We start from the raw sequence: 27156 nt of genomic DNA, 5'->3' as shown, positions 1-27156 counted from the left end.
TGAGGTCACCTGGAATATCTAAGTTGTGTTCTATTAGGAGAGAGCTGCACACACACACACACACACACACACACACACACACACTGGCTCTTTTAAAAATGGAGAAGCTACTTAATCATCAGTTTACTTCTGGGATTCTTTGAGCCCCCATTGGCTTCTCTTTCCAAAAGCAGTTTTCAAATATGGAATCCAGGAAAAGCATAAAGCAAGCTGTCTGGCTTCTCTCCAGCAGTCAGTGGGAAAGCCCAGGGACACCCTGGGTTCTGTGCATTGTGGCTTCCCTCCTCTCCTCCCACACTTTCCACAAAAAGAAATGCAGAAGACAACCCAGTGAGGGTGGCCTTTGTCATAACCAAGTCTGCGGAGCAGGCTCTGTTCAGCTGCTCCCAATAGAGCCAGACCTGGAAGGCTCACAAATTTTGCCAGAAAAGTCGATAGAAGGCTGACAGATCAAGAAGTGAGTCATGCCAGCACTCCCCTTGGAAAACAGTTAGCCTGGTATCTCACTGCTGACACCTCGGTTCTTTTCATAGTAGGTCTGAAAATAGCTCAAGATTCTTTAAACGTCTGGAGATGTGGGCGATGAAAAGATTTTGGAGTGAAAAAAAAAGCCACACCTGCCCAAGAACCCCAAATCTGTTCTTGCTACATTCCCCCAAAGGCTGCCTGCATGCCAGGCACTGCTAGGCATGCCCACAGCTCTTTGGAGAATCATTATTCCAGGCCCTGGCACTGGAGTGATCATTCTGCTCATCCACCATGCAGCTCACAGAGCCCTTTGTGCTGTCAACTTGGGTGTCTCTTGCTACAAGTCTCCCTCAGCCCTATTGCCTGTCCTCATTGCCCCATTGAAAAGCAACTCTTTTCTTAAAGGACCTTTTTTATCCTCTTAAAGCTTAAGAGGACTTTCTTAAGCTTTAAGAAAGTGCAGACTTTCTCCCTCCAGAGCTGTGACCCTGTGTATAGCTAATTAGATTTAACATGGTTCCAGCAGTGCCAAGTAAAGTCTTTTGTGGATCTCAGATACTAAGATATTGGAAGAGCAAAGACAAACCATGGACAGAGCTTTTAGGAAAGAGAAGGTCAGCTGGTGTGCCTTGATTGCATTACTATTTATTGGTAATTATCAAAACAATAATTAGTGAGGTCTGAAGTGGTGGTAGGAGCCTTCAAAACAGCTCTGATGGATGGGACTAACGTGTGACAGCGCAGTAAAGCCCTTGGGGCGGGGGGGGCACAGCTGAATGCAGAAATGAGAGATTGAGTGAACAGTAAGGGGCATTCCTTCACAAGCACTATAAAAGCCACCTGCACCACCACCATCTGGGAGGGCAGAGTCTAGAGCTCAATCGTGGACCACCTGTCAAATGTGCAAGGTCCTGGATTTGAGCCTCAGGAAACACATGAACGCAAGCATGTGCACACACCACTGCAGACACCTGGCCCTATCTCAAGCTGATTTTGTGAATAGATGAGGCTCACAAGTCTACTTTGCTACTTTGCAAAATCTTCCCAGATGATTTTGATGTGAAGTGGCGCTGAATTTCTGCTCACTCTGAGTGATGTCTTTCTGTTTCCTGCCTCTGAATCAAATATGGTTCCTGACAATTACTCAGCTGCTGACACATGCCTCTTATCAAATAGATCAAATAGATAAATAAGTGGGGGAGTCAAAGATGACTGATAGTTCCCCCAGTGGACAAGAAGCACTGTGGTTCCATGAGCAGAAATAGGAAGGTAGGAGAAAGTCTGAACATTCATGGAAAGTCCACATTAAACACCATGACTCTGAATGTGGTTGCATGAGGTGGACCTGGGTTTGAGCTGGAGTCAGGCTGGAGACCTAGGAGCTATATCTCCTGGCTGCGGCTGCCAGAGTGCAGCACTCTGAGGGAAACGGAGGTGAGGGGGAGGCTGAAGAACTTGCCCAGCCAACAACATGTAACACCCAAGAATTGGTCAAGGGAAGTACAAAGAATTGAAGGGTTTTCTATGGGGTCAAATAGTTTGGGGGGCTTGAGAACCAAGGAGAGGCTTGCTGGGTCAAATGTTAGGAAAGGTCAGTTCCCCAAGACTGGAAGAAGTGAGTTAGGAGACTGCTGGTAACCCACTTCCACCTTCCCAGAACAAAGCAGAGAACGAAGCTAATAGATGACAGGCTAGCTGAGATGCTCTGGGCTTGAGGACTTAGTAGGCCCCTTGGTGCTTCTTGTCACAACCTTTTGTTCTGTGTCTCTCTCCCCTTAAATACGCAGCTGTGTTCCCATCTCACAGCTCCTCTCTGACAACACTCTGCTCACTCACTCTGTGTCCCTCTGGAAGCACAGCCCTCCTCATGGAGGAGTCTGGGTGACAGCAGCAGCTGCCACCCATCTGTCCCTCACTTAAGCAGAGCCATCCTGCACCTCCACGTTCCTCAGCCCTCTCCTTGATGCCTGTGGAACTGACTTTGGTGACCCTTTCTGCTTTTCTTCATTCCTGTGCCCATTTCGGATCTGGCCTCACTGTGGTGGGACCTCCGGTAGGCCTCGGCTTTGAAGTTGTTTCCAGTCACATTCTGATATCATAAAGCTGGTTAGGATGTCTCTCTCATCTCAATGACAAAAAAAAAAATTAGCTTGAGTTGTTCAGAGATGGCTTTGCTCTGACCTGTTCTTGTGCCTGGCTTCACAGCCACATTGACTTGTCTATTTTTTGTTTTGTTTTGTTTAATTTATTTTTGTTTTGTTTTTTGAGACAGGGTTTCTCTGTGTAACCTTGGCTGTTCTGAACTTGCTTTGTAGACCAGGCTGGCCTCCAGGTTACACAGATCCATCTGCTCTGCCTCCCTGAGTGCTGGGATTACAGTCGTTCACCACTGCACTCAGCTGACTTTACTTTTTTTTTAATTGAAAATTTTTTCGTAGAGTTGTTTTATGTTTTCCTCTTACCTCTCCCACCAACCCCCCCCCCCCCCCCACACACACATGCAGTCTCTATTTTCACACTTTTTAGCACTTTGTCTCCTGGGCTTTGCTTGAGCAGGTGCTTGTACTGACTGGTGGGGATAGGCAGAAAGGAGGAGGGGAGAGAGGTGGGCTCATGAGGGAGAGGGAGGAGAGAAGAGGGGGAGGAGGGGAAGGGGAAGGGAGGAAAGGGGGAGGGGAAGGGAGGAAAGGGGGAGGGGAAGGGAGGAGACTCCTTGTCTTTTCTCTGACCTCCAACAGTGTCTTTTTTGACAGACATCTGGTCTCTTTCCTAATCCCATTAAATGTTGCCTCTCAGTCTCTGATTTACCTCCATTCTTTCTCTTTGTTTTCTTTTATTCACCGCCCCTGTAATTTCTTTTCCTTCTTCCTCTCTTTTCCCTGCCTTCTTCCCATCCTCATTTTCTTTGATAAGAATTTCCACAGCTCTGGGGTGAGCCATGTCAGCTGCTAACCCAGTCTCTGCTTGGTGATATTGACAAATAACAGGAGAAAACCCAGCTTTTCAGTTCTGCAGTATCAATGGAATGTTTTGCTCTGGTCAGGTCCTCAGTAGAATGCTAGTTAAAGGTTCTGAAAATATGAGATGAACTGGATGTAAAGTGAATAAATAAATCAATTAAAATTTTAAAAAGAGATGAACTCTGAGTGCAGCATTTTTCTGAGGGGTGTTTGTCTTGCCTTGTGAGGTAAAAGCATCTTGACCTCTGATACATGTTTATTCTCCTGTTGGAATGATGAATCAAGCCACACCCCTCTAGATGGGAACACATAGGTCATGGAAAGACTCCAGTGCAATCTCGGGTCTCCCCAATTACATTCACCTCAGCTTTCCCTGAGAATGCAGCAGAATCCAACACCCTGCAGTGAATTACCTGGGAGGCTAGGATTGTGTCCCCTGAGCCAGACACTGAGAGCTTCCCTGTCCTCAAGGAACAGGGTCAAGGACCTGCCCGGCTTCACAAATAGTGGAAAAAGTGAAGCAAAGAGAATGCATGTGATCTTTACTCTCTGCCTAATAACTTTTAATAGCAAGAATTTGGATTACATGTAAGTAAATGCAAATAACTTGGAGCTCACAGGAGACAATGGCTGCTTATTTAAACATGCAAGGCACTTGAACCAGACACTAGGCCCAAGCCTTTCTCTAGGACCCTTGTCCCTGCCTTCAGATAAATTAGAAATGTGAGGAGTGCTCACACTGTAACAAGGACATTAGAGACAAGCAGACATTCTGCTTTCATGCTAGGGAAAACAAATGGCAGAGCTTTAGGGATTATCTCACTCTGCAGCAGTGGAAAGGGAGGCTCAGAAAGGCCAGGAGTTGTTGGTAAAGCCTTGGGCCCACCTTGGACTCTAAGTTCCAGATGGCTAGGAGCCAATTCCATGAATCCTCCAACAATACTCACACCCATCCAGCCTGGACACTCTGTGCCTCCTTTACTCTCAGTAACCACTTGAATTGTAGAAAGATTGGCAGGGCAGAGTTGTCTAAGGCTCTCAGTGAGACACTGAGTGGGAAGAAAATCTTTTAGGAGTCTCTGGTCCACTGGGGTCCCAAGACAATGAAACCATCCCTTCTCCCAATCACCCAGTAGCTCCAGATTTCCGCAAACAGCTGCCTGCCAAGAAGAAAGGTTTCCTTTCCACACACTGCTCAAAAAACTCAGCCTTGAGGCTGCGAGATCATCATTTATATCTCTAAACCCATGTAAATGTGGGGAGGCAGGATGACCTACCTACATCCCAGCACATGGAGGCAGAGACAAGTATTCCCAAATGCAAGCTGCTAGCTAGACTAGCAAAACTGATGTGCTGGGTTTGAGTGACAGATCCTGCTTGAATATATAAGGTGCACAGTGATTGAGAAAAATACCCAATAGCATCTACATGTGTGTGAATATAAACACACATGCACATACCACACACACATAAACACACAAAAACAAAACCCCAAACCAAACAAAATTCAGTTCAGCCTTCCTCAAGCAATCCAGCTCCTGCCATCCCAATGTCCTTATCTCTCACTCCATGTGTAATTGAGGGGCCTTAAGGAAGTGAAAGAATTGTTTTCTGTTTAATCTGCATAGTTGCAAGGTTGGCATCCTGAGTACGTCAGTCATGTGCCTCATTCTGGAGTTGAGGCACAGGGAATGCAAGCAGAGCAGTCAGGAGTAACGGTGCGGTGGAGCGCCAGGGTGTTTGCAAGGTAGTGTTGATGAGTGTTAAAACCGACGTCGCAAATACAGTGTTCTCGATGTTTAAAATTACAACCCTGGGACAAGTCATGCTGCTAAACAGACAGGAAATACCAGCTAAGCCTTCGAGCAGAGACCACAGCCTTCCACACTGCCACTGCCCCAAAGTGCACAGCACACCATTTTCGTCGAAACGAAACAAGAATTAACAGGTAGTTCAGTGATTTGAGTGCCATGATAAGCAGAAACATAAATCCAAATATTAAACATCCATTACTACCTGATGAGCTAAGCATGAGCTCCGCATTCAACACGTGCCTCCTCTGCAACAAGCCCAGGAAATTCGGAGTCTGATGGAAAACACAGCCTAAGACTAATGCATCTGTTCAATGACCACGAGTCACTTCCATTGTCCACCTCACACGCTGTGAGGAAAACTTGGCCCATGTGTTTGTCTCAGAAACATTCAGCCGAGAGAAGCTGCCCTTCAGCCACCAGCTGGACATGGTGATGCTGTGTCTACTGTGTCCCCCAGTGAGGACTGAGCACAGGCCACCGTGACCGCTGCATGGGCTCACTTAACCTCTGCCCTTCCCGGGTTGCCAGGAGAAACTATTGGGGGAGCCATTATCTAACATGACCAATCAGAGGCTTGTGTCTGAGCCAGCACTTGTGAACTTCAGACCGTGGTGTGGTTTGGTGATGAAGGAAAGGTTTCCAGAGTCACCTCCATTCTTCACCTCCTACGGGAATTCACTGTAGTGTTGTAGCCTTTGGGGGTGTTCTCCCTCAGGTCTCTAAAACCACTGCTTGGAGGACACAATGATATTGGGACATTCTCAAGCTCAGAAGTGACTGAAAGTCTTGGTGGGCAAAGGAATATTCTTTTCACAAGGATACATATATATATATATGTATATATATACAAGAAATGTTTAAAAGACAGTCTGTAAAGCACTGTGGGATTCCCCCAGTGAAAGGCACCAGATAAAACAAGTCATTACCAAAAAGAAAAGTCAAATTTTCCAGCTTTCGTATCCTTGTAGGTACCCACTTAGAGGTATCTCCTTTTTTTGGTGGTAAACCTGCTCATTCAGAAAAAATCCTTATGAGAATGGCTAAGTTCTTCTGCCTCTTGGCTCTTTTCTTCTTGCCATCAGCTTCCCGGTCAGTGGTCATGGATAACAAATCCAGTTACCTTTTACCATCAGCCTCAGCGGACTGCACAGTCCTCACGGCTATGCCATCACCTGCCTGGTGTGCAGCTGAGGACGGCTTTGTAAATGTTCTGTCCTCCAGGGCTGAAGATAATAGCCAACAACAAGAGTTCCATGTGCAAACTCCAAACCAGCCTTCTTCTGGCTCATGGGTAGTTTCTCAAGTCACCTCATATTCCTGCTGCTTTGGAATAATAGACATAGTTGTGTCTGCATGTAGGCACTAGGAGGTTGCCCCCCTCTCCCCGCGTGAGACTCCAGTCTGATGAAAGATTTGAACTGGAGGCTCAAGGGCATTAAATGGCCAGTGCATCCATCCGACAAATTGCCCACACTGTAATTACCATGGCAACTACTAGTACACAACCCCCTCTGAAAGGCTCCACTTCACACCCCATTAGGTGTAGATTATCTTTAACCGGCTAAAACACAAAATGGACCAACTAAGAGTAGGCCCAAACTTTGGATTAAAAGCCTATCTATCTCCATATTTGGATCCCTGGATTCTGTAGCCTTGCCAAAGACTTAACAATAACAAAAGCCACTGGAAAACCATCAGATTACTTAGAAGATGATGGGAAAGAATTATCTTAACAGGGGCCCCAGGTTCCTCTTCATTGTGTTTTGTGCTCACTAACTGAACAGTATGTTGGAAAAGGAAATAGAGGTAACCATTCAATAGAGCTTAGTGGTTGAAAGGTTTTTTTTTTTTTTTTTTACTAGCTTTAAGCTTTTAAAGAAATTCACAGTTATTTATATTTTATGAAGTAGTAGTTTTGGTTTTATAACTCTTTTCTTCTGGTCTCTAGCCATTCTCCTCCTCTAAAAAAAAAAAAAAAACAAAAAAAAAAAAAAAAACACAAAAAACGCTGCAATTGCGGTGGAAATAAAAACTACAGCTTTCCCCCCCTGGGTAAACTGCGCTGCCTTCATGCCCATCACTAATGTGAATATGCTTCTGTACTACCATGTTCCAGCAGGGACTTGAGGCAATCAAAACATTGCACATACTATCCTGTGTCCGAGAAGCAAAACTACCTAAAGCAAACTCTGCTTGGAAACATAAACGCTGTCATTTGATGAGCTTTCAGAGCAGGCAAGAAAATGGTTAAGCCACTGCCCTTGCTAGCAACCTAACAGTGCTTGCCTTACAAAGACAGCAGCACTAACTCTTCTAGAGGAGAAAAACACACGCTCTTATTCCTAAACATCTTATAAAACGAACACTTGAAAAACATGCTAGTATCAAGACACAGAAAACTTTGGTCAAAATGGCTTGGATTGAGAATCTCAGCCAGAAATAAATGTCTCTGTAATTTCCCGAGGAAAAGTAGAGGCCTGACCATCAATAAAAGGGATTAGCCTACATGAACTCTGCTTACAGCACGCTGGGGTTTGGTATGGTCCATGCTTAGCTAAAGTCCCTGTCCCTAAACTATCTGTCTGGGGGGACATTCAGTCCTTCTGACATGTTGACTGAGTCACATCTCTTACACTGACACTTAGGAGATACATGTCAATACACATCTTTCTAAAAAATGACTGTGCATCATGCACACCACAAGACAGGATTAGGTAGGAAGACACCCGAAGACTTGCATTGGTCAAGTGTGTTAACTTTGCAATCTTTCTATTTTAGTATTAAAATTAAATAAAAGCAAGGGATAGATCGTTGAGATTGTTTTCACAGGTTGTGATACAAATCTCACGATATCCTTGCTGACCTCATAGACAGATATGTTTCCACTGGACAGAACTGTCAGGGCATCTTGTACAGAACTCACACAACAACCTCAAAAATAGGAGCACAGAAAACTCACAGATAATACTGGGGTCTAAGCACTGCATAGTGTACACAGTGGATAGAGAAATTGGCATTGTAGATACTCATCTGGCAGACAGGCGAACATTTTACACAAAGGCCAGTGAGTGTCATTTCACTGAAAGGGGCAAAGGTATGGTTTAGACACAACCATCCTCCAAGGAAATGACTCTAAACATTGCAAAGGCAATCTAGGGCTCATATCCCATGCAGCTATCCCTCTAGGGTCAGGACGGCTCCTCATGCCATAGCCCTGCGGGGCTGGACTGTGCCAGAGGCACAGACAGCAGATAAGCAATGTAAGTCTGTATCCCAGCTAGTGTAGAGAATCATCTAAACTCAGTTCACTGGGTGAACTCCTGCTCATGTTTGTCAGGCTGGCCATGAGGGATTTAACTTTATGGGCATAGTAGTCCCTTAAATTGACTGAAGGGACCTCCTTCATTCCATCTCCAAAGTCACAGCTGCGCATGGCACTCTCAAGTTGCTTTTGGCGCCGATAAAAGTGGGAGAACTTATTGAAGATCAAAGTGATGGGCAAGACCACTACCAGGATGCCTGCCAAGATGCAGGCAGAGGCAGTCAGCTTCCCGGCTGTGGTCCCTGGGACCACATCTCCATACCCAACAGTGGTCATACTGACGGTGGCCCACCACCAGCAGGCGGGGATGGTAGCCAGGCCCTCATTCTCCTCCTTTTCAATGGTGTAGGCCACCACAGAGAAGATGGAAATCCCCACTGAGAGGTAGAGCAAGAGCAGTCCCACTTCCTTGTAGCTGTATTTCAGGGTGGCTCCCAAGGAGCGGAGGCCAGTGGAGTGTCTGGCCAGCTTGAGAATCCGGAAGATCCGCATCAGCCGCAGGACCTGAGCCACCCTGCCCAAGTTAGCCAAAGTAGGAGAACTCTCCACCACCAGGTTCACTATTAGAGTTATGTAAAACGGGACAATGGACATGAGGTCAATAAGGTTCAGCGCGTTCCTGAAGAACTTGAGGAAGTCAGGGGCCACAGCAAACCTGGCCACCAACTCAAACGTGAACCAGGCGATCCCGAAGTGCTCCACGATTTCGAACCTGGGGTCCTCGCCAGGGTTGCCCTGGCTGTCAGGGATTTGGAAGTCCGGCAGGCTGTTGAGGCACATGGTGATGATGGAGCCCAGCACCACCAAGATAGAAAGGACACTGAAGACCCTGCTCAGGACCGAGTAGCCCGGGTTGTCCAGTGCCAGCCACAGCTGTCTGCGGAAGTTGCCCAGGGGCTGCCCGTCGAACTTGGAAGCATCGTTGTAGAAGGCCAAGATCTCATCGAAGGAGGACGTGGTGCTTTCCTGGTCACTTTGCTCGTCCCACTTTTCCTGCTCAGGTTCCACTTTGCGGCCGTGGTAGCTATAGCTGCAGCAGGAGTCGATGAAGAACTCGTTGATCCCCCAGTACTCGATCTCCTGGCTGAAGGAGAAGACGCACAGCTCAGCCATGACGTGGAGCTTGCCGGTGTGGTAGAAATGCAACACATAGGGAAAGAGCTCGGGGTTACGGTCGAAGTAGAACTCACGCTGGACGTCGTCGTAGTCATCGCAAAGTTCCAGAATGGCCTCTCGCGAGTGGCAGAGGAGCAGACGGCCCAGGCGTGTCTCGGGGAAGCGCAGCAGCGTGTGGGAGCGCAGTCGCCGCTTGAAGCCGCCCACGTTGATGCGGATTTCTCCATCCTCGACGTCGGCCTCGGACACGTCCCACAGGCTCTGGCGGGTCATGCTGGAAATGCCCAGGAGCCCGCGCCGCGCGGGGGCGCTACACCTGAAAGCAGAGAGACCCGCGTCTGTGTGAGCGCAGGCACTGCCTACCCCAGCCTCTCCTTCTCTCCCACCCTCCTCTGGAGGGCCCAGCCCTCTCCGACGGGGTCTCTGGGTGCGGTCGGGCACCCGGGAATGCTGCTTTGAGGTTGCCCCCCTCCCAAGGGAAGACAAGGGTGTATTTTTCTACAGTGCAGCCGGGCCTCCACCTTCTCCCCGGAGTGGCGCTCGGTGTTTTTGAAAGCCCGGGGGGGGGGGGGGCTGCATGCTGACCTTGCCTGTAAGCAGACCAAGGAGACGCCCCCGCCCTCTCGCCGCAGACAGGCGGGATCCAAGCTGAGATGCGCACAGGCAGGCCTGGGCCAAGAAGTGGGCGCAGAGATTTGGGAGGGGGCGGGGAAATTCAGTGCTTCAGTCCGTAAATCTGGGCCAAGGAGGGGAAGAGGGTCAACCGAGCGTCCTAGGTCTCCAGCCTCCAAGGACCCGTCCCATTCCCAGCCCCCTCCCTACCCCCACGCGCGCGCCTTCTGGCGGCGTGCCGCCCAGCCGCGTGCGCTGCGCCTTCCCCGGGCTCGCCTTGCGCGTTCTGGAAGCGCTTACCTGGGTGCACCGGCTCCTGCGGCCGAGGCCGGCGGGAAACTTGCCCGACCTGCTGGCCAGCATCGCCGCGGTGGCCGCAGCTGGCTGGCTGCGCGAGTGCGCGCGGGTGCGAGCTGTAGACGTGTGCGCCTGTGTGTGCCCCGCCACCGGGCAGGCGGGGTCCGCCGTGCGCCTCCTTCAGTCTCCGGCCCCGCACGCCGCCGCCCGCAGCCACGAGAGGCTCACAGGTGGCTGCGTGGCCCCGATGCTCGTGGAGCCTCCCCTTTTTCGATACGCGCACCCCTCACTCGCCAAGAGAAGCAGGAGCCCACGCCGCAGGCGCCTGCGGGGCGGGGGCGGGAACCGAGCTGGTGCGCCCTGCAGAGGGCCTGGAGCCCCGCTCTGCGCGGTGGTGCTGAACGGACAGCTCCGTGCGCTTCAGCCCGGGGCACAGCCACCGCCCCAGACTCTCATGATATTCAGCGGCATCATTCTGTTCTCATGCAGCCCCCCAGCTCTGCACCGTGCTGACACCTTTCCCTCACGCTCCGCATCCTCCGGGGACAGCTGCCCCCGCCTCCCAAAGCTCAGGCAGAGGGTTGGCTACAGTGACTTTCTCGCTGGGTCTGTAGGAAACAAGCTAGGGAATGAAGGATGACTTCTGTGTGTAGGGCAGATAGGGCAACAACAGAAGGATCTACGCGCTTCCTGTTTTAGAAACCTGAAGAAAAGTTTCCCACACCTGGAAATGTGGTTATTGGAAAACAGGAGCTGTCAAGGAAGACAGGTTGAACTGCGGCAGGGATACGGGTGGGGCGAAAGGTTGGGGACAGGTTCTGTTGGCATGGGATGGAGTCGTGAAGCTCCGTTTGAGAATTCTGCGTGGGTCCTGTGTATATACAGACCAGTGTGGTGTGGGAAGAGCATACAGTGTGCTGTGTGTGGAACGGCCCCGGTGTGGGATGTGTAGACAACTGTGTGCTGTGTAAGCAGTGTGACTTCAGCGCTGGTATCCGCATTCACAAGACTTAGGGTCCTCCTACCGAACACGCCAAGAAATGGAACCTTATTTCTGGGTCTCCCCTTGGTCTCCCGGCATGGTCTCAGAATGTGGGCTGCATTCTTAGCAGAGAGCTAGTGTTTCCATGTCTTGGTCAGGAGTCGTAAGACAGTTCCTGTAGGGTGGCTTTAGACTCAGGAAAAACAGCACAGCCATAATGAGAAACACATTCTCCTGTGTGGCTCTGAGGATGCCATCTGAATAGAGAGATGATCGGGCTGGAGCTGGGCTCTGGGTCAGAGTGCTTGACTGGCATGCGGGAACCTAGATGTTAATCCCAGAGCTGTGCCATCAGTGCAGAAGACTAGCCTGCTCTGGGCTTCCTCGAAGGGTCTGGAAAGAACCTGTGATCTAGTTTCGGATTCAGTCACTGAAGCCAAGTGTGACTTATCCTTGTACCAGCCGCCTTTGAGCCTGTGTGACGTGAGTGCACGGGCAAGCGTGTCCTCACTGAGGGTTCTCCACCCATGTCCCTGAAACCGCTCTGGGTGTGGGAGGGAGAATGGTGTGGTGTGGTCCACAGGGCCTTCCTTTCTTTGTGTCTGCTGCTGGTGTGTGTAGGGAGTGGGCTGTCAATTGGTGTCTGTCTCCATGTGCATTTATTTGTAATTACTCATTTCTCTTAAATGTTTTAGTTAGTATACAGAATAATTATGACATTCTTATGCATTTATCATTGTACTTTACTCATGACACCCTATCTACTACCTCCCCGCCTTGCTGTCCACTTTCCTCCCCATCCATCCTCCCTCCCTGTCCGTCCTCTCTCTCTCTTCTCTTTTGTTTTTTGATACAAGCTCTCTCTATGTAGCTCTGGCTGCCCTGAACTCACTCCCTCAAGCTCACAGGGTCTGCCTGCCTCTGCCTCACCAGTGCTGGGACCATAACTGTGTGCCACCTCCCCTGGCCCCAATCAACTCTTTTTAGGAGAGTCTGTTTGGCATAGTCTCACCATATCCTGTCTCATCTGGCTGGATCTATCATTTGAACGCTGGGGCTCCCCCACATCTGGCTGGGCTGCAGTCTGGAGGCTCCTGGGTTTCCTTCATGCCCATGGTGTGCTGTTGAGAGAGTGTCAGCCTCTGCAGAGTGGGTGTGCTTCGGTGCATATGTAATAACCAGCTTGCTGACTCTTTTCAGTCCTTCCCACACCTTGGAGGGTGGCTGTGAGGTCTCCACACTGCATGTGCCCTTCTCAGCAGCACCTGAGGACAACCACTCTCTACAGCCTGCACCCTCTCAGGTGCCTTCTGGCAATCCCAAGCCTTACAGCCACTGTTTGCTACACACATCTGCGTGGGTTCTGCTCAGTGTCACTATTTTCAGACACGCCCATATCGTCAACCTTGGCTTCTGACTCTTCAGAGCCTTGGCTTCTTGAACTCTGTTCATTAGTCTCCTTTTCCTGCTGTATTTTGGAAATCTATCCTCCTAAAAATAAGACATGAATTTGATGACTCTGAGGTTTTCTTTCCTTCTCACTCATCCCCATCCCCCTTTCTGATTATAGGAGACTTTGTTCATGAAGAAAGAAATTGGAAATTCTCAACTTTTGTTTCTTTGTCCCTTCCTGCTCCCACACCCCTCCTACAGACTTCTCATTTCCCTGTTAACGGCCCCTCCTGCCCCTCTTACCTCTGCCCTTCTCCTCCCACTCCTGCCACCCATCCATGTCTGCTTCCATTGCCTTCCCCTTATCCACTCCTATACCCCAGGCTACACTGGAGCCCTTGCTTATACCTGCCTTTAATTAGCTTTTCCTGAGAGGCCAGTGTCAGGGACAAAAACCCACACCACCTTCCCTGAGTATCAAAGTGAATTTGGAGTCTGCAGAGCAAAGCCTGAATTTGAACATCGCTATTGCTTGGAAAGGCCTCTGGGCCTGACAGCTGCCTTTGCAGAGGGTTAAGTGTGTGTGACAGGGCAGAGCACTTGTTTATTTCCCAGTCAATGCACTAAAGAGAAATGGAGTCATCTCCCTCCTTCTGTAGCAGAGATGCTGGCTTTGTTTATGTTTTATTTAGAGGTCTGAGCCCTGATCTTAAAATATAGCTGCCTGCTTCCATGGTGGCGTAGTCTAGGCTTGCCTGGGGGGTGGTGTGAAGGGGTAGAGGAGGGGAAAGGCATTCTGAGAAGGGAGATGAGGGGATCTTGGGTGGTGACCCAGATCCTGCACCTGGATAACTGTCTATGCTCCTGCCGATGCAGATGTCAGCCGAGCCCACACAGTGCAGACTCAGCTTCCCCCCTGTCAGGCAAGGGGGCTGCTTCCGCGGCCTGGTGAGTGAGCTGGGATGCCTGACCTACATTCCCTACTCTGCAGAAGAGCAGAGCCCATCCTTCTCTTCGGCTCTGCTCTCTGGCCCTGACCATTTTCATCCATACCTACCCTGCTGCCCACAGCTCCCTTCCCCCTGAAGCCCAAGTGTCTCTTACAAGTACAGCATGGTCATGTTTTGCCTCCTAACAGCCTCCCAGGGCTTCCCAGCACACTGCTAAGGAAAGTCTCTTCACTATTGCACTCCAAGACTTTCCATATGTGTCTTTTGCCACCTCTCAAACTTCATATCTTTGCTGTCTTTTGTGCCTTGGCCATATGTCCCCTTTGTCCTTGTGGCCTTTGTACTTACGATCATGGCAGCTTCACATGACAGATTTTTTTTGTTGTCATTTAGGACCTGTTTACATATCAGTTCCTCTGAAGCATGACTTCCCAGTCAACCATGAGCCCCTCAGTCTGCTTCTGCTGGTGTCTTCACCATGCATATATTAAACAGCTGTTGAAACCAATTTAGGGTGAGTGAACAAGGCTCCAGGTGCTACCTGAGGTTGTTCCATGACAGTCTTCACTTCAATTTGTTTTGAAGGAAAAGGAGAGGTGCTGTGTTGGAGAAACTTCTGAGCTATGGGGTCTCTTTTCAGGAACTGGTTGGATCTAGCATTCTAGCAGACCTCATGGCTAGTCTCAGCTCCTATGATGCTTCCAGCCTTGGACCAGACCAACTGACACAATCCCCAGCTGTTTCTCAAACCATCCAGTAGGACCCTAATGTGGAGCTAAGACTGATAACATCAGGAGGGGGTGGACCCAGAGCTGTGTGCCATGCGCCTGTACCAAGAGCAGTAGCCATTGGCTATATCTTCCATGCTTGCTTGTGATGGACGCGCCATGGCTTGTGTGTGTCTGTGTGTGTCTCTGTGTGTGTGTCTGTCAGTCTGTCTTTACCCCTGTCAAGCCTCACTTGATGAAGGACTCCTAGTACCTGCTGCCCTAGGAATCCTTTATTTTGGAGAGAATTCAATTGCAATTAAAAGTAATTATACTTTCTCTCTTCCAACTAGGGCCAGCTCCTTAGCCCTTTATGATGCTGAGTGATAATGAGGACTGAGGAGGATGGAGAAATGGCTCTGTGGGCAAAGTACTTGCTGTGTAGACACAGAGACCTGAATTCAGACCCTGAAAAGGTAGAAAAAAGGGGGATACCCCGCTCCAGGTGCTTGCTGGCTAGCCAGGCTAGACTAGTCAGTGAGTCCAAGCTAATAAGACACCTGGTCCCCAAAACCTGTGGAACAACACCCAAGGTTGACTTCTGGTCTCCACATATATGTGCATGTATATTCGCGCACATGCATGCACACACGCATGCACACACACAGCATATAAACATGCACATCTACACTTGAGTCCACACCCTCTTCTGCCTCTGCAGGTGTCATACATGCATATAGTGCACACACATACATATAGGCAAAACACTCGTGCATATATATAAAAATAATAAGTATTAAAAAACAAGGGCTGAGGATAAGGTGTCTAGGTAGCCTTTTAGGTGGAGTTATAGCAGAAGCTACTGGGCTGGAGGCAGGTCTGGGAGAGATGGAGGGAAGAAGCAATAGACCACAGAGCTGGAAAACTCCTGAACCTTGGGCCTTAAGATGGCCATTACAGGGAAAGGAAGGAGTACAGCTGTGTGGGAGATGGGCATGATTAGGAGAAAAGCTGGGAAATTGTTTATGAAGTTTTTCTGCTTATTGTGAGTGCAATTGTTCTCTGAGGAGATAGAGGTAAATATTTACATGGCTTTTGGGTTGCTTTTCAACACAGAACTGAGGGCTTTTCTTATTATCAGAGTCCTTGCCTATCCACTTGGATTTATCCCCAGAAGCAGCCCCTCAACCCAACAGTAGCACTCCAGGCTCCTAATTAAAAGGAGAGGGACCCTCCACGCTAAGCCTGTTGTTGAGGGTCAGGGTCTTAGCCCTCTGGCCTCCTATTCTGAGCCCCTTTTCCCAGGCTCTCTCCATAAGTCCCCCTTCTCTGCTTCCTTGAGTACTTCATTGAATTTCCCAGAATGCCTTTGGGCTAGAATAATTAAGAGAAGCTTGAGTTAAGCTCAGACTTAAGGTCATCACAAGGAAAAATCAGAACAACATGAGAACAAAGTGAGAACAACATGGCCGTAAAGACAGGCCCCTCTGGGTCCTGCCTTCACCTGCCTCAGGTTCTGACCATCTCTCTCTTCTTCCCTGATGCACTTCAGGGGCCACAATATAGACAATTTGAGGCCCAGACACCCAGGATGCCTCCTCTCTGTGTCTGCTTCTGTGTCCTCTTCTGCCGCTCTCCTTCTACAGGTATTAACCAATGGACAGAAGCCTCCCACCCTTCAGGCCCTATTTTCTCAACCAGAAGAGAAGCCTATATCAGGACAACATAGCTTGTAAATGAATACACAGGTGCAATCTGTATACAATCTCCTATGGCAGGTGACTGACAAAGAATAGGAGTGGAAGAAATGAGTTACACATGGTGGGGATGGTGTTGGGATGGTAGTTGTGGTGGTGTGGCGATGGTGGTGATGGTGGTGATGGTGTTGTGATGGCAGGCATGGTGGTGTGGTGGTGGCGATGGTGGTGATAGTGGTGATCATGGTGGTGGTGGTGGAGGTGGTGGTAGAGGTGGAGGAGATGGTGGTATAGAGAAGCCAGGCAAACTGGTTCAAATGTCTGCTCTGGTCTCTTTCAATCCATCTTTATCAGCCACGGGTGCCTGAACATCCCCTCTCTTCATGCCAGAACTCTTTCATCTCTAAATCTCTGACATCCCCTAATTCATGATTATTGTGAAAATTAGAGCCAAGGCCTGGTACATTGCGGGGCTGAAAATCCCAGCCATAACTAATGCAGGTTATGAGCCTTCCCCAGTATTTTCTGCTGTGAACAGGTCAACTGCTTGCTTCTGATGTCAGCTTGAGTACTGTTACTTTTTTTAAACTGATGTCCATTGAATGGGGGCTGTTTAGACCCAAACATACTTGTCTAGTTCCAAAATCTGCCTCTTAACTATGCCAAGGATGGTAGGCTGACTGCTATAATAAGCCTCGTGGTCCCAGAGGCTTACAAAAATGAGTAGGTTGTTTCTCACTCCTATAGGTACTGTGGCATAGCCTTCCACAGGTAACCCCAGGACTCAGCTCCGAATGGGTGTCAGACTGAGAAGCAGTGGAGATGTGTGCTGTATAGACGTTTTTGAGGACAGGTCTAGAAGTGGAAGACTTTGTTCCTGTCCATGTTGCTTGACCAGACTTCAATCATATGGACACATATAGCCATAGGTGGGTGGGTGGTGATGGTGTAAGGGACAAAAAGGATCAAAAAATCGGGGGCAGCAGCATGCACAGATGGATAGACACCCTGCAGACTTCTTCCAAGATGGGAATGGGGGAGCACAGCTCTCCTACTCACCTTCCGTCCCTGGAAGGACTTCACTGGAGCATAGGCCCAGGGCACTTTCTCCCTGGGAGTCCTGAGCTGGCCCAAGGAATGGCCTCAGCCTTGCCTACAATTTTGTTTTCCTTTTCTCAGTATAATGTCCCACCCTGAACTTCTCCACCTGTGCATGTGAAGAGACTGGTGCAGATTCTAGGTTGAAGCAGCAGGAGTTAGAAAGAGAATGGCTGAAGAGATCATGTAGGTCACAGAGTCTGGCAGCTGGAAGCCAGACTTGGAAGCTACAGAGCCCAAACTCAACAGTTGTTGCAAGATGCCAGTGCCACCACAGCCCTGAGCTCACGCCAAGGGCAGCATCAGTCTTGAGGGAGATGCTGGGTGGGCTGGGTCTCACTGCACTGACTGCGCTACCATCTTCAAGCTGTAGCTGAGGAGAGCACTGAAAGGCATGAGGAGACCCTATCAATGTCCATGTAGAAAGTGGGGTCACATGCAGGAGCCCAAGTGTCAGAATCCGTCCAGAAGCACAAGGACACCAAATCTAAGATTTATCTCCCTCCTCTCGCCTTGATCTGGACCCCCCATCCCCAGCTAGAAACTTGGAATAAATTTTAGAAAAGCATTCACTTTCTGTTCCAAACCATTTGCCCTTTAGAAGGCCCATCTGCCTACCTAGGACACCCTTTCAGCTCTCCAACCCTCAGCTCCAAGGTGCTCACAGCTGCTGCCCCCAGCCCATACCCTTCTGCTGTGAAAGCAACATCCACCCACCCTTCTAACCATCCATCGCCCATCGATTCATCCTCCCACCTACCCATCCCACACCCTAGATGCCTCTGTGGGCTCCTGTTTCCATGGTTACTTTCAGGGCCTGAGTCTGCTCTGGGTTTGCTGAATGATTCCCTAGCTCCAAGCTGTTCCTCATGACAGCCTTCCTGCTCGACCCAAACCCTGGCTGGCTTTCAAGGTTCCACCCTGCTTAGAGACCCCCTCTGTCCCCATCAACGTTGCTTACACATCCCTCAAGGTGAACATTTTCTTGGATTAAAAATAAAACACAAAGTTCCCTAGTGTTTGCTGCCAGTGAGCCTGTCTGGGAGACTATGGGAAGCCGAGTGTGGTTCTCAGAGGTAGAGATATACTTGAGAGAGAAGGTCCTTTGCAAAAATTATAAAAGCTAGTATTTATTACTGGATACTTGTAAGCCAGACACTGTTCTGAGGATTAACATCTAGGAATGAGGTTAATTCATATAGCAAACCCGTGGGGAACGCACCAAGGTTATCTGAAGGGGAAAGAGGCACAGGAGGCTTGAGTGCCATGGTTAAGGTTACAGAGCTAACTAGTAACCTGGGTAAGCCTCACTCCTAGAGGCTGCTTCCTAACCACCATACTCATAGCCTCCCTGCCACCATTCCTCCTGCCTAGGAAAGTTTCCCTGAGTCATTTTCTGTTCCAAGACGGGAAGTTGCTGAAACCCTCCCCAGCTCTGCTCTGCGGGCGGCGAGCACTGGATGTTACGGGGTGCCCTTTTCTACCGTAGCCTCCTTGGGAACAGCTGTTGGTGGCTGGACCGCTTGGGTGGGCCACAGCTGTTCCCAGGAGGAACCTCTTGGCCCTGGACCCTGAGCTGGTCTGTCTGGACTCTAAAGGTTTCTCCAGGGCAGAGGCAAGCAACAACTTGTCCTCAGAGGCCTTCAGAATGGTGGGAAGAGGCAATCCCATCAGATACCCAGCTGAGGGAAGACACAAGATGTTCCTATGAGTGACAGAAAACCAATTCACACTCTTCTCTGCAGCCAAAAAATTAAGCTAATTTTTCATTTCTCTGCTTACGTGCAAGTTAACTAAACAGAGGCATCTAGGAACGCAAACAATGACTACATTTTCTTAATTTACGGCAGTTTTAATTTAATCTTGCTAAAATGACAGAGGCTTGGATATTTTTATCATAGTGGAAAGCTGTGTGATTTAGGATGGAGAGAGGTAGGGCCCACGATGCCAAAACACCCACCTCTGTCCACCTCCTGCCTCAGATGAACCTCCCAGGCCAGCTCTTGAGAGGTCATTTTTACTGCCTTTGCTCTGCTCAGTCGGAAAGGACACCAGTTCCTCCCACTGTGCTCTTTCTAACTAGTTGAGGCTGCAAAAAAGAAAGTCAAAATGACTTTCTGGGGTAAAAAGGGTTTGTCTTTGATAAAAACAAAACAAAACAAAACAAACAAACAACAACAACAAAACCTTATCAGTAGTTCATAACATAAATGTTAGGAAATCAACCTCAGAGATGTCTAAGGGGGTCTTGGTGTCCCAGCACTGAGGACTTGTCCATATCCAGGTTTCTTCTCTCTCCAGGACCCATGGCAGGATTGCCTTCTCTTGTTTCCTCCAAATTTGGAGGGACTGTGTGACTTGCCCTGGGCAATGATCTATGACTGGAGATGATGTGTATGTCATGTATGGGCTGGCACATTTACTTTCAGAGTGAAGTTCCTTGCTCTGAGGTGGCAATCCCCAGGGCAGAAGCACCTGGATCTCTGAGCTACACTGTGGAGCCCAGCAGCCCTGAGGGAGGTGGGAAGCAGGGCATTGCTTAAAAGAAAAGCTAGGGGTAGGTCCTATCAGTGAAAGTGGAGGGCTGGTGATTTCATTTACCCGGGTCTGTCTTCTAGGGTGGAATACAACATAAGATGCTATTTTGGTGAACATTGGACAATAAGACCACTTTAATTATTTTACATTAGATTATTTCAAAAGCTGTCTGTTAAGAGTAGGAAGAAGCTTGCTTTTTCTGGAGCTAAATAAATAAACTGGTGTATATAACCTATTAACTCAAAACTTACACATCAGCAACAAACCTTTGAAATTTACCAAAATATAAGGGCAGGAATGTGTCCCCTGAAAGAAATGGGAAGCAAGTTACACTCCTCAGGGGATCTACACAGATAGATTCAGGGCTGGGAAGAAGGAAATGAGCAAGTGTCTGAACAAGGAATTTTCGTACATTTCTCTGAGCTAGGATGTATTACGTGATAGAGTGCTTCCCAGCATGCATGATGCCCCAAACAAAGAATTACACCAAACAAAGAAGTTTTTCCTGTGTGCTGTATCATTACCATGTGGAGATTAAGGTAATTCTAATACAAAAAACAAATGCAGCTTCACAGAAGGCGTTCAGTTTCACAAAGATTCCCAAATATTTGTTCTGAATTGGTGAGAAGCTCTTCCACCACAAGCTGGCTTGTTCTCCTCTTGACACATCCTTCCACTGTCCATTCATTAATATCAAGCCAGAAAAGGGGAAATACTGTGGAATACACTTACAGTTCCTGTCTATAATTGATGTGTACCATATTCACTGACAATCTCATTGATCAAAGCTCAGCCACATGACTTCTTTTAATTACCAAAGAGGCTAGGAACTCCCAAGGAAGGATAATCAGATTTGGTGACTCTTACCAGACATAGGTAAGACATTTATGTTTTACCAGACATAAAAGGTCTTTATTCTTCCAGAGTCTGATTTAGGCTGTAATCCCACATAAAAAGAGGCACAAGTAAACCCAGCTCTGAGCAGGTTACATTTAAGGATGAATGTGATTTTTGCCTAAGGCACAATCTTATACTTTTTGGATTAAAAACACTCATAGACCTGAGACACCGAAGCACCTTCTGGGATAACTAAACTGTTGGGCTTATATACAAACATGTGTCAGTGAATCAGAAAAAAGCACTGAAGAGTGGGGAAGGCTCAAAGTGGTAGAAACTATTCTGACATCAAAATTACTGTTTTACAGAAGATTATACCTTTTAGGACAGAGTATCAAAATTACTGTTTTAGAGAAGAATATGGTTTTCAGCTCCCAGAACAATAGAGACACAAATGAATGCAGGACCTCATGTCTTGGTTAAATGGATGATGACTACACAAATCTCCTTTTTCAAATTAGATGTCAGCATTAAACACACTCCTCACAGATGCTGTTAGAGTTGCCATACGAACTATTCCACCCTCACTCATCCACGTTGAACACCCGCTGCCCAATGGATGGTGCTGTTTTATAGGTTGTGAGAATTTTTAGGAGGAAGATCTGGCTGAAAGAAGTGAGTCACTAGGGTGTGGACCTTGAGGGTTAGAACTCTGCACAGTTTCGGCCATATTGTCTTTTGCTTCATGGCCTGCTGAGGTGTAGCAAGCCTTGCCACAAGTTCCCACCTCCATGGATAATGCCCAGCCTTCATGGTTTCCCCACTTTGATGGACTATGTCCCTTAAAACTATGCGATAACATAATCCCTCTTCCCATAAACAACCTCTGCTAGATGTTTGTTCACTGAACCCTGAAAGTACAGTCATAAATGTTGTTTTCAGAAACATATATTTTGGGATGGAGAGATGGCTCAGCTGGTAAGCGCACTGTCTGCTTTTCCAAAGGTCCTGAGTTCAATTACCAGCAAGCACATGGTGGCTCACAACCATCTATACCAGGATCTGATGCCTTTTACTGGCCTGCAGGTGTACATCCAGGTAGAATACTCATATACATAATATAAAATTTAAAAAAGAAACATATATATATTAATCAAGGAGTAAGTCAGCAACAAACACTCTAAGACATTCAAATTATTGGCCTGTTCTAGCAGAGACTAGCTGCCACGGCATGTGGACTGTTGCAGGGTATTTGATCACACTGCGAACTCTGCGATTGTGAACTATGAAAACCTGTTTCTAGTTGTAGAGTGGCTCAGCCCTTTAATACAAAATCTTTGTTTATTGTAAACAGGTAGTTATGGGGTGTCTCAACCCTAGAACACACCTGTAATCCAAGAGCTAAATAAAGTCAACCCTAGGTCAAGAGGCAGAGCAAGCAACCAGCTGACAGGGATTGATCAGAAAGGAGGGACATTAAGAGAAGGGTATTTAAAACAGTGTAGGGGGAAAAAAGGGAGCTTTTGGCTTTTTCCTTCGGGGACAAGAGCTGAGTAGAAAGACTTTTTCCTTCTGGGGTGTCAACTGAGTAGGAAGATCAGCTGGGTGTTTTCTCTGCCCCTCTGAGCTAGCAGGTTTTCACCCCAATATCTGGTTCCTGAATATTGGTAAAACCAAAAACTGGGGTTTTCTTTATAATAACAGGGACCCACTGGCATGGTATGAGTTGCTACTGTGAAACTCGCAATCATGTTGCCTTTAAATTTGTTTATACATATTAAGTACTACTGGAAACGGAAAAACTTCATAAGACGGTCTGTGTAAGAAACCCCAGAGAAGGATTTTGAGAAGTGCTAGTTGTTCACTGGGAGATTTCAGGCATGACAGAGAAAACATCATGAGGTCTTGTATGTGCTGAGGCCTTGCAACCTAAAGCCAGCAGATGTGTGGTTCCGTGGCTGCCCACCTTACTGCTCTAGAGAGAGCAGGTAGAGTGGAGAGCTGGCAGGATTTGTACAGTGACTGTAACCATGCCACCAGCACAGGCATCGTCTCATGTTGCAGTGGGAGGAGATGCTATTGTAAAACATCTCCCAGGGAGCCACAGAGGCTAGTTCCCATGATTTACGAACTAGTATCAATCCTTGTGGGAGAAAGATCAGCAACCTTGGGGTTGAGCAACCTGAGAGCCGAGATATTAGACTAGATGGGCCTCCTGAATTTCCTTTATTGCTGTGCTAATCAAAGTCAAGGAATAAAAAGAGGCCATACGGCTTCCCTGTGAGCAAACTTGAATAATACCAATCAAGCCACCCTACTTGGATACTGAGGGACAACTATAACTTCAAGCAAGACACCTAGTTAAGGTGGGGTGAAGCCACAAGCTAGGGACACCTGGAACTCTCCAATCCAAAGAGCAATTCCTGTCTGTGTTCTGCCATTTCGAGAAGGAGATGAAGGTGAACAGCAATGCATGCACAGTTCTTCATGTGCCTTCACTGAGAGGGAAGCTGAGCCTTCAGTATTCTAGGGCTTCTTGGCTTTGAACTTTCCCAGTTTTGCACCATACAGAGCAGAGTTGAATGGCCTGCTGAGATAGTTTCCAAACCCCTCACAGCTGTCTGGTTTTTAATGTGACAACCACCAAGATATTACATTATCTCTAGATCAGTGGTTTTTAATTTTTTCCCTTCCTAGCATCCCAAATTAGAAACAACATGGAAAAGCTCCAGAAGCACAAATGCAGAGAAAATAAGACTGGTTCAAGGGCTTAGACCTAAATGAAATCTGGTCACTTGGATCAGTTCTTTTGTCTTGACTGTGTGGCGCTCTCCAGCTAGGGAGGGGACTGATGGGCTTGGGGGACACAAATGCTTTCTCTATCACCCAGCTGGGCCCAGAAGGCATTTGGCAGAAGAGGTGTAGGAGATTGCCCTGAGCTCAATGACAGCTGGGAATGAGTCAGAAGAAACTAAAGGGCACAAGGCCCCAGAGTCATGTTTTTTAAGCCTTAAAGTTGAAACACATGGTTTGGCACACGGGCAACAATAGAACAGAGAATATGGGGTTAGAAAATTCAATTTGCAGAATGCTATAGCTGAGTCCAAAGTGGGATTTGGAAGTTAGCCGTGGTTGGGCTGGTCTGGAGCACCTGTTTATCTGCAGTGTGGTGCAGGGCCTTTTTTGGGCATACTGAATGTATGGTAGCGTTGCCTTGGCAAAGGAGAAAAGAGCAGATGGAAGGATGGGGCATGTTATTTTCTCCTTGGACTCCCATGCAGGCAGGGAGCTAAGGGCTCTGAGTACAGCAAGGCTGCCTTGCAGCTGGTGAAAAACCACAGATGTCCTATTCTCTCTCCGCATGAAACTCAGTACAGGTCTTGCATATCATGAGTTGGTGCCTGTGGATTCTTCACCTTCACCAAAATCACCTGACATTCTTCAAGAGACAACAGCAAGCAGTAGGTTTCCGAGCTTCATCTGAGTGGCCCCAGGCCATAGGGATTGGTCAACAGTTTAAGGATGACAAGCCCTGTGGGAGAAGGACAAGCAGAGAAATTCTAGGTTTTTATAGTCTCAACAAGGGAAAGTGAGTTAAAAAAAAAAAAGTGCATAGCAACAGAATCATTTTCTTTCAAACTTAAAATTGGGTCATGTGGTGGGTGACACAATTGGATAATAGGATAGCGCATCTAAATTCAGGACTGGCCTAGAAAAAATTGCCAAAGCAGCCCTAGATTAGCCTGACTGAAGGTTTCAGCTGATGAGACTCCTGGCTATGCACACTTGTTTATCCAGCCTATTGTCTAAGCAAAACAGGAACCCTCAGACCACCTTACAAAAGCAGCGGGAGCCTTGGCAACCAGCTACTGGCTTTGCATTCCATTCTGATCTAAGGTTTTGAGGAGGTTGGGTCAGTGAGGTCTATTTAGAATGCAAACGGTTGCTTAACCTCTCTTAAAGGCTTTGAGAGTGTATTTTAATCACTGAGTCTTTCCCTAAGCTCAGCATCATATTCATGAATAAATTGTTGTGCCTTTGATTCGACAGAAATTGGGTAGACTTGCTGAATTAATGAACATTTCTTTTCTTCTGGTCCTTCTCCGAACTGTAGCAGTGTGCACTCCTGTTAGCTTTGTGAAATGCAGATGAAGTATAATTTCCCCAAATTGATCTGTTCTACATCACTGAGTTTCAGCTATTTGCATTTTTATTCTAGAATCAAATTTAGCTTAATATTGTGGTGGAAAATAATTATAATCCTTTAATTGTCATGGTACTTGACAATTAAAAAATTTTTAGTCTTCTTAATTCCTCCTTCACTCTAACTCAGAGGTCTAAGTTGAGTAGGATAACCTAGAATCCCTGCACAGACATAGCCCATGGCAGCTCAGTCTCTAAGTGGGTTTCCCAGTAAGGGGAACAGGGGCTGTCTCTGACATGAACTCAGTGTCAAGCTCTTTGATCACCTCCCCCTTAAGAGGGGAGCAGCCTTACCAGGCCACAGAAAAAGACACTGAAGCCAGTCCTGATGAGACCTGATAGGCTAGGAGCAGAGGGAAGGGGAGGAGGACCTCCGCTATCAGTGCGCTTGGGGAAGGGCATGGGAAGAAATGAGGGAGGGAGGGTGGGATTGGGTGGTGATGAGGGAAGGGGCTACAGGTGGGATATAAAGTGAATAAACTATAATTAATAAACAATAGATAGATAGATAGATAGATAGATAGATAGATAGATAGATAAATAGCTAAATAGATAAATAAATAAATAAAAAGATAGATAGATAAAACAGGCTTTCAATCCCCAAACCAGCCCTTGTTTCCACAAGGTCAGCTGAGGTTATATGACTTTCGCTGGCCAAGTATGTCATGGAAATTGGAGTGATGGATGTGGGAACAATGCCTGACACAGGCATGGGACCTCTGTGGCCCCCTTTGCCTCCCATCTTGAGGTGACTTCAGATTCTTTTTGGGGTCTTGAAGTTCAGTAGGAATAGATTCTGACTGAACAAGGTTTTCTTTCAACTAGCCTGGAGCTCTGGGCCTTGAGTCACATCACATGCACAAATACATATACATAAACACACATACATGTGTATATTTGTATGTGCTGGCAGATGCTAATTCTTCTAAAAGCCAAGTCTGTAACAGGTTAAGAGGAAAGTGCTTTTTCCCCATTGGTTCCAGCCACAAGTTCAGCAGCTTGCTCTTTGGATCTAAACTTTGCAATGCTGAGTCCTTGATGCTGCTTCCCCGCCAGTTCTCACACTTGTCTGCCTTACACACAGCATCTGGTGTACTTCGGTCCCTAACCCTCTGCTTCATGTGTCCTCATCCTTTTCCTCTTTATTGATTTTTTTTCCCAAAAATAATAAGCTAGGACTATTTGTATTTGGTCCCCGTGCATCCTTAACAAGCTCAGCCAAAGTGGGGTGATACGGGATTGCTAGCTGTCAGTGATATGAGCTCCTCTGTCATGCTGCACTGCTGGAACTCACCTCTGCTGTCACCTGGTCTAACCTTTTACATTGTGTGTCATAGGATAACTAGATCAAACATGCCTTGAGTACTGATGTACACACAACTCTGAAAAGAATCAGAAGTACTGCACCAGCTCTCTGGAGGAATGGAATAACATCAGAAATAACAGAGAGCTGGCTTGGAACTTGTACCCCGTAGACTAGAGGCAAATGCTCAGGAAAGTGAAGCTGGCCAGTGGGTCTCAGTCTTTTCCATGCCAATGCCTTATTGACAAGAGGACTGCCATACCTCTAAGTCATGTGGGTTTGACAAGAGGAAAGAGAGGAAGAGAACTATAATGAAAAACTGCTCCTCCCAGCTCTATACTGTGTCATATGAACACTTCTAACTACAGGAGTTGTGGGAGAAAAGAGCACCCTCTAAGCTTCTCGTGTCCCGATGGTTATTTACCCCAATAAAAAAGGGAGTAAATCTCCTTAGTGTTCAGTGGTGTGGTAGTGGGAGAGATGGCCCTGCACCTTGCCTAGTCCTGCACCCTCCCCAAGTCTGGGCAGTGTGGGAGAGCTGACCTTGCCCCTTGCCAGCTGCTGCAGGCAGGAGAGCTGGCTCCAATCCTAGCCTGGGCAAAGCAGGGGAACTGGTCTTGCTGGCACAGGTGCAGGAGAGCAGGCAGGCTGACCAACTCAACTGCCACCCAGGCCCAGCTCCAGGGCTTTGAGTTGGCCCACCCCAACATCCACCTCATCTATGAGCTGCTGGAGCACAGGAAGGGGCCAGTCCTGCAGACCAAAGGTGCAGGCTGTGTATGACACAGGGAAACAGCAGGATATCTGAGAGGAGGCCCAATGAGGAGTCAGTATTGATAGTGTGGCAGAAGCCAGAGGCC

At 47.8% G+C, this 27156-nt stretch overlaps 1 protein-coding gene across 1 annotated transcript; it reads right to left on the bottom strand.

Moving 5' to 3' along the window:
• Positions 1–7230: 7230 nt before the first annotated feature.
• On the bottom strand, positions 7231–10620 carry Kcns2 (potassium voltage-gated channel modifier subfamily S member 2). The gene is made up of 2 exons (XM_055620203.1): positions 10593–10620; positions 7231–9996 (listed from the first exon to the last, which is right to left on the bottom strand). Exon 2 carries the CDS (start codon positions 9951–9953, stop codon positions 8520–8522), a length of 1434 nt encoding a protein of 477 aa, XP_055476178.1. The 5' UTR covers positions 9954–9996; positions 10593–10620; the 3' UTR covers positions 7231–8519.
• Positions 10621–27156: the final 16536 nt, after the last annotated feature.

Source organism: Psammomys obesus, unplaced genomic scaffold, assembly GCF_907164565.1.
Source record: "Psammomys obesus unplaced genomic scaffold, mPsaObe1.curated_primary_1811, whole genome shotgun sequence".
NCBI classification, from domain to species: Eukaryota; Metazoa; Chordata; class Mammalia; order Rodentia; family Muridae; genus Psammomys; species Psammomys obesus.
Note: the sequence above shows the minus strand (reverse complement) of the source record. Positions and strands in the feature narration are given on the sequence as shown.

Bases quoted from the DNA above. Each gene is read 5' to 3' on its own strand.
- Kcns2 (XM_055620203.1), bottom strand. From the start codon at position 9,953: ATGACCCGCCAGAGCCTGTGGGACGTGTCCGAGGCCGACGTCGAGGAT.